The sequence below is a fragment of the Gekko japonicus genome, unplaced genomic scaffold (genome assembly GCF_001447785.1).
Source record: "Gekko japonicus isolate JY-2015 unplaced genomic scaffold, Gekko_japonicus_V1.1 scaffold776, whole genome shotgun sequence".
In the NCBI taxonomy this organism is placed as follows: domain Eukaryota; kingdom Metazoa; phylum Chordata; class Lepidosauria; order Squamata; family Gekkonidae; genus Gekko; species Gekko japonicus.
Window position 1 is genome coordinate 78,076 of NW_015161428.1, and position 6,712 is coordinate 84,787.

The 6,712-nt window shown below is 56.2% G+C and overlaps 1 protein-coding gene across 1 annotated transcript in view; it reads left to right on the forward strand.

The window, feature by feature from the left end:
• The window catches only part of MAP3K14 (mitogen-activated protein kinase kinase kinase 14), a 43,890-nt gene extending 37,689 nt beyond the window's left edge, over positions 1-6,201 (forward strand). Inside the window, exons 13-16 of the mRNA XM_015428949.1 lie at positions 464-570; positions 1,927-2,074; positions 4,875-4,975; positions 5,161-6,201. Of these exons, the coding sequence (XP_015284435.1) occupies positions 464-570; positions 1,927-2,074; positions 4,875-4,975; positions 5,161-5,325 (521 nt within the window). The 3' untranslated portion in view covers positions 5,326-6,201. The remainder of the gene's footprint in view (positions 1-463; positions 571-1,926; positions 2,075-4,874; positions 4,976-5,160) is intronic.
• The last annotated feature ends 511 nt before the right edge of the window (positions 6,202-6,712 follow it).

Consider the following 6,712-nt stretch of genomic DNA (forward strand, 5'->3'; position numbering starts at 1 on the left):
CATGGCCATACAAGGGAAAACCATAGTTTTCCCTTGTATGGCCATGGCCCCACCCCCAGCGTGCCCGGCATCCTCCCGTCACTTCCGGGTGACGCGCACATTGGGGAGGAGTTCCCCCCGGGGCCCGATCTGGCGCCGCCGGGAAACGGGCCTCTGGGGTGGGGGTTTCCCCGCCCCCCAGGGGGACTTGGGATCCCTAATTTCAGGTCATAGGCGAGGTTTCCTTTAACCGCCAGGGACCATTGGTTCCTAGTAGACTTCAGAGCCGGACTGGACTCCCCTGACACTTTGCATGGGGACTGATGGGGAGGATGGGGGCTCTCGCTCCTTCTAACCAGCCTGGAAGCCGAGCCAAGGTGACTCTCGTTCAGTTCAACTCACGGCAGGAAGAGGCAGGGATGTATCGGTGCTCTGGGCCCTTGGTGCCTCTCTCCCACACTGGCCCCCTCTCTGTCCCCCACAGAGCTGGTTCTGAACCGCCTGGCTCATCCCGTCTGCCTGGAGGAGCAGGAGCAAATCCTTTCGTGCCTCAGCCTGGGCAGTCCCCTCCTGCCGGATGCCAGCGACAAGGCAAGTATGCAGGCAGCGGGGAGGCCGGGCCCTACCTTGGCCCCGGGGCCCCAGGGAACACTTCGTGGCTCTGGGGTGGGGGAATAGCTCAGCGCGGGAGTCCTGCTAGCGTTTATCCTCACCCCGACACCTCAAAGTGTTGTTCCTGCAAGCAAGATGCGGAAGCCAGTGTGCTGCATCCACCACGAGGGAGTTCAAGGCCGAAAACCACAAGCAGCCCCTCAGAACCCCTTCCCCAGTCATACAGCCGGGAGGCTGTCCCCCTTCTCACCATACTTTACTCATCTCTCTCCTTCATTGGCTACCAGTAGACTCCATGGAGGACTGGAGGAGGAGACCTGGGGCTGCTGGCCCTGGACCCCGTGCCTGTCCCATCCCCCCATCCCCCCGCATGCCTGTCTCCAGCTTTGGCCACATCCCTTCCGGCCGATTCTCCCGGGCTCTTCTCAGGTATCTGTGCCTCTCCAGGGAGCGGTCCCCTCCAGAGATACCGGTTCTGCTGTGGCTTCCTTGAGCACTCAGCCTGGACTGGGGAGGGTCCCAGGCGTGGCTCTGCTGTCTTTCTTCAGCCCTCAAGCGGCCCTGTTAGCATACCCAGGCCTGATGGGAGTGGGGTGGTTGTCTCCGGAAATAAGTCCCCGTGCCCTGGGCTGGCTGTGTGAGAGGACCCCCGCCCCTCATATGGCGGAATGCTGGCCAGTAGGCTTCTTCCCAGCAATGGGAGGAGGAGAAGAAGAGATTGGATTTATACCCTGCCCTTCACTACCCAAATTCCTTTCCCTCCCCCTCCCCACAACAGACACCCTGTGAGGTAGCTGGGGCCGAGAGAGCTCTTGACAGAAACTGCTCTTTTCCAAGAACAGCTCTTATCAGAACTACGGCTTGCCCAAGGTCATCAAGCCAGGTGCGAGTGGAGGAGTGGGGCTGGCTGAGTAGTTCATCTTAACACCAAAGACCCCTTTCCTTCTCTGGTCCAACTAGGCACATCTGAAGAACAGGCCCATTCCCCCCCCCCCGTTCTGACAGTCCCTCCCTCCCTCCCTCTCACCCACTCCCCCACCCCTCAGAGCCATTCATGAGAATTCACGTATGCAGAAAAGACACGGGAACAACATTATGAATGCCAGGAACACAGCATTATGAAGGGCTTTGTGGCAGAACCCGTTTCCCATACGGCTGCCTCTGTGGCTCAGGGTCCCCCCCTCCTCCCCAAGGTGGTGGGGGTGGGGGTCAGGTGTCTGTAGATATGAGAAAGGGCTGCAGGGGATGAGGAGGAGGATGGCGGAAGAGAGAGACGAAGAAGGTTGAGCTGCGTGGTGTGCCGCTGTAGAGACCGCGTTTCCTCTCCTTCCCCAGGGCTCGATGAAAGCACTCTCTCTCAGCCTGAAGGACACCATGAGTTCGGGCGTGCATTCGTGGAGCAGCCAGCCAAACGGGCAGAGCCACAGCTGGAACAGCTGGCTGCATCGCAGCAGACCGACGGAGACGCCGCCTTCCTTGGACGGTAGGACCCGTGTTCCCTGGCAAACGAAATGCGAGGGGCTTCTCTTGATCTTGCCCTGCCTCCAGGATTGCCGGGCAGCCTCCACGAGGCCGTTGAATGCCCGGCGACCTCTCCAGACAACAGTGTCTTGAGTTGTAACCCCTAAGGCAAGGGGGGCAGCTGCCTCCAGCTTGCCCCAGTGGGGCGACGGTTGTCCTCTGCTGCGTGGGCTTTAATGAAACCTCTTTCCTGACCAGAGCGGTGCAACGGCAGCAGGGGGGTTAACGGGCCCGTGAACCTGCCGAGGTGTGTTGGATCTCCATCACATTATTCAAAAACCATGTCCCCTTATATAGTTCCTATGTGGGGGGAAATCCAAGAACCCCATTCCCCCCCGATAACGTGTTTTGCACCAGGCCCCCTGAGATCCGATCTGCATCTGGACCCCTTCTGCTTCCTCTTTTTCTGCAGCCCTTTCCTTCTTCTGTCTCCAAACTCCCATCCCCCCACCTTCAGCTTCCTTCCTTGGTCTTGCCCTGCGATGGGGCACTTTCTGCCAGGGTGCCTGCCCGGCGCTCCCCCTGGCTGCAGGCACTTCAGAAGGCAGCCTCAGCATCAGGCCTGGTTCAGAGACAGGTGTGCGCTTAAGAAGCCCCAGGGTAGCTAGTCCACTTTCCTAGATGCAATCATTTATCCTCCCAACAAGAAGTACACCTTAGCTGGGTATTTGGTTCATTTTTGGGCACAGTACACAAGTAATAGGAGCTGCGGTGCCTCCAGTGGTTAAGACGCTGAACTGCAGGCTGTGGACCCAGGGGTGCTGCATGACGGAGTGAGCTCCCGTCTTTAGTTCCAGATCCTGCCAACCTAGCCTACAGCACCCGGTATTCCCAGGCGGTCTCCCATCCAAGTACTAACCAGGCCCGACCCTGCTTAGCTTCCGAGATCAGACGAGATCGGGCATGTTCAGGGTGGTATGGCCATAGACCAACCTAGCAGTTCGAAAGCAAGAAATTGCAAGTAGATAAATAGGTACCACTTCAGTGGGAAGGTAACAGTGTTCCGTGCGCCTTGGTGTTTAGTCATGCCAGCCACATGACCACAGAAACGTCTTCGGACAGCGCTGGCTCTTCGGCTTTGAAACGGAGATGAGCACCGCAACCCTAGAGTCGGACTCGACTGGCTTTCGAGCAAGGGAACCTTTACCTTTTTTTACACAAGTAATGCTATTAGAGAATCTTTGTTTCATATTTCTGGTTCATCATAAATATCTGCATCTGTAACATGGACTTAAAAACAAATAATTAAAGGAGAGGAATCTCTCGAGTTCATTCAGATGCCGTACCCAATGATAAGCAGGTCACCGGCAAAGAGCCCCTGCTGAGAAGCAGCTGATCATGAGTTCAGATCCTCGTGTTTATAGGTTTTCGAGATCCGTCTTCCCACTTCATAAAGGTATACGTTTTTGCTTAACTAATTGCCTTATGCAAAAGAGCAAGGGTCCAAGAGCACCTTAAAGACTAACAGAATTTGTGGCAGGGGAGAAGCTTTCATGGGGCTGTGGTGGCTTAGAGGTTAAGATGCTGACCTGCAGACGGGAAGGTCTGTAGTTTGGCAGTTTGAGACCCGAGTGCTACGTGACAGAGTGAGCTTCCGTCTCTGGCCCCAGCTCCTGCCAACCTAGCAGTTCGAAAGCAAGGAATTGCAAGTAGATAAATAGGTCCCGCTTCGGTGGGAAGGTAACAGCGTTCAGTGCGCCTCAGCATCGAGATGAACACCGGATCCCTAGAATCGGATTCGACTGGCTTTCGAGCAAGGGAAACCTTTACCTTTACCTAGAAGCTTTTAGGAGTCACTGCTCACTTCTTCACATATCCGTCTTGATCTAATGGCCACATAAATTCAAGCCCCATAGAAAGTTATCTATTCTCAGATAGTTGTTATATGTTTCAAGAAGATACGTTAGAAATAATGGTTACAAGTTTTTCATAGAGATGAGTACCTGTTGACGCTCAGCCAATGCCAGTCTTTGAACGTGTCTTCATTTCCGTATTTAGCTGGATGTTCTTGCCATCCCTGGACCCTTTTCAAACCTGGCGCCAACCCCTATCCACCAATATGGGTTAGACCAGGGGTGTCAAACTTAAGGGCCGGGGGCCGGATTGGGCCCATCCAGGGCTTTTATGTGGCCTGCAAGCATCTAGTGTAAGGGAGGGAACAGGAGACTGCTCAGGGGAGTGGGCGGAGCCACCCCGATTGTAGCTTCAGCATGGCGGAAAAACTTTGCAGCAGTCAGGCAGTGTAGGAGCATCTGTCCAGTGCTGCACCACTGGCTGTGCATGAGGGGCTTGCATTGAGGATACACCAACTTGGAGCTTACCAGCTGCTGTCCTTACGGTTTATATCTCCTGTACTTGCCATTATGTTTTATGACACACACGGTTCAGCCCAACAAAGTGACATTTCCGTCAGATCCAGCCCTCGTAACAAATGAGTTCGACACCTCTGGGTGAGACTGTTTCTAATCTACCAAAGGCCACATCATCCTGTTACTCCTTCATTCCTGGTATCTCTCTCCTTCTGGGTCTTTGGACTCCCTGTCAGGCATGTTTAGCATGTTTCTGGCCTGCATTGCTGGACGTCTCCGTGGCAGACAGCTCAGGTCTTCTCTCCGCAATCCATTCTTTCTCCCTCTGCTTAAAGAGATGGGACTGTGGGTTTGGTCACTCACCCCCGCCAGCAGGACAGCCGAAGGGATGAGTTTTTCCTCCCGTGGGCCTCTGGGCTGGGTGCTTTGTTCTCAAACAGTGTCTGTTTTCAGGGGTGAAAATTGAGATCCACTTGCTCAGCGGGGAGGCTCTCCATATCCGTGAATTCCGTGGAGCCAAGGTGGGACAGGTGGCCACTGGGATCAGCAGCCAGGTGAGGGTTGTGCTGCCGCAGGCCTGCGGGGCTGCCGGGAAATGGGGCTCTTGGGAGGGGGGGGGGGGGGGAGGGGGCCACTGCTCTCTCCCTGGCCGATGGCAAGGCACAAGGGGCATGCAAGAGGCCAGATGCTTCTTCAGCGCCAGTGACAGGGATCGTCCTTTGTTTTTTTGTTTTCCCAGATCCCAGCCTCTCCGTTCAGCTTTTTCACCAAGGAAGGCCAGCCGGTTCATTGTGACGTGGAGGTCCCCGATTCAGGCATCGAGCTCCAGTGCATTCTGGCTCCCGACTGCAGCTCTGGCTGGCGATGGAGAGTCAGGCGGGGGCAGCTGGAGATCCGGTCCTAGGGGTGCCGGCGCCTTCTTTCCCTTCCTTGGTCCCCCCTGCATCCAGGAGGGATGACTGGAGGTCGGTCAGCACCTGGTGGCTGTGTGTGCGTGCGTGTGTGGCACTTTAGCTAGACGTAGAGGCGCCATCCCTTGCTGGCTTTTTGACTGCGTCAGGTCCACTCGCGTAAGAGAGAGGGAGGTTCTGAGCTCCAGCGAACAGACATGTGAAATGGCTGGACCCTGATCCAGGAACCCTCTGGAAGGACACCACCACTCTGCGGTTTCCCAGACAGGCCTCTGGTTTCCTAACCCCAGCGTCTTCTACCTGTCTCAAGGGAAGTACTGACGACCCGGTCTGTGGAAGTCAGAAAGCCTCCTTATCCCCAAAGACGGGAAATATCTTACAGTTATGCTCTCTTCTAGAGGCCAGAATCTGGTAGGAGATGTGTCGCTGTCACTCCTGTGACACAGGGCTTGGAGTGCTGGCCTTCGATGGGCATGGCCTGGGTCAGGCCCGTAGCTACCACAGGGCCCAAGGGGCCTGCTTCCCCCCCAAGGTTTTTATGGGCCCTTCCCCAATCTTCGACTTCCCCTCCCTCCCCCCTCCTCCAGGGACCTGCGAGCCTCCCTGGCCAGCTGCAAAGCATCAGCTCCTCTGGCCTACTTAACCAAGAGCTCAGCCCCACCGACTTCCCCACTGGTGTCCAGGAGCCCACGCCGAGTACCATAGGCGGTGGCCAATGCAGCCGGCCACTCACTCTCTGCTCCTGCCCGGGGCCGCCTGTTGCAGCAGGCTGCTCGGTGCTCTGACAGCATCAGCAGGTTCGGGTGACTCCCGCTGTGCTTCTCTCTCCCTGACTCCGCCAGCCTTCGTGGCTTCAGGCTTCCCTTCCCACCCCCTTGTAATCAGCAAGAATGGGGGGGAAAGTGAGAGTTATAGATATTTGACACACACACACACCCCACAGGCATAGTGCTGCTTCTCTGCATAGGAGCGGAGAGGATCATGCCAGAAACAGCATGGGAGGAGGGGGGAGGGAGGGGACGTAACGGAGGGAACGTTTCTCCTGATGGCAGGCCCCCTGAGAAAAAAGTTGTTAGCTACGGGGCTGTCCTGGGTTCAGATCCCTGGCCCAGCCTGACCTACATTACAGGGTTATTCTGAGGATAAAATGGAGGGGGGGGGGTGATCTAGGAATCCTGCATATACCACCCTGAGCTCCTTGGAGGAAAATAGGATAACATGGGTTATAGAGGAGGTTCCCTGGCACTTAGTTTCCCCCAGCTAGGAAATGTCAGTCAGACACCGGTCCCATTGGTTCCTGGTAGTCTCTCACAGCTGCAGCAGCCCAAATAGCCCAGTGGGGGCCAGGCTCCTCAGAGCTGGGAAGCTAAGCAGGATCAG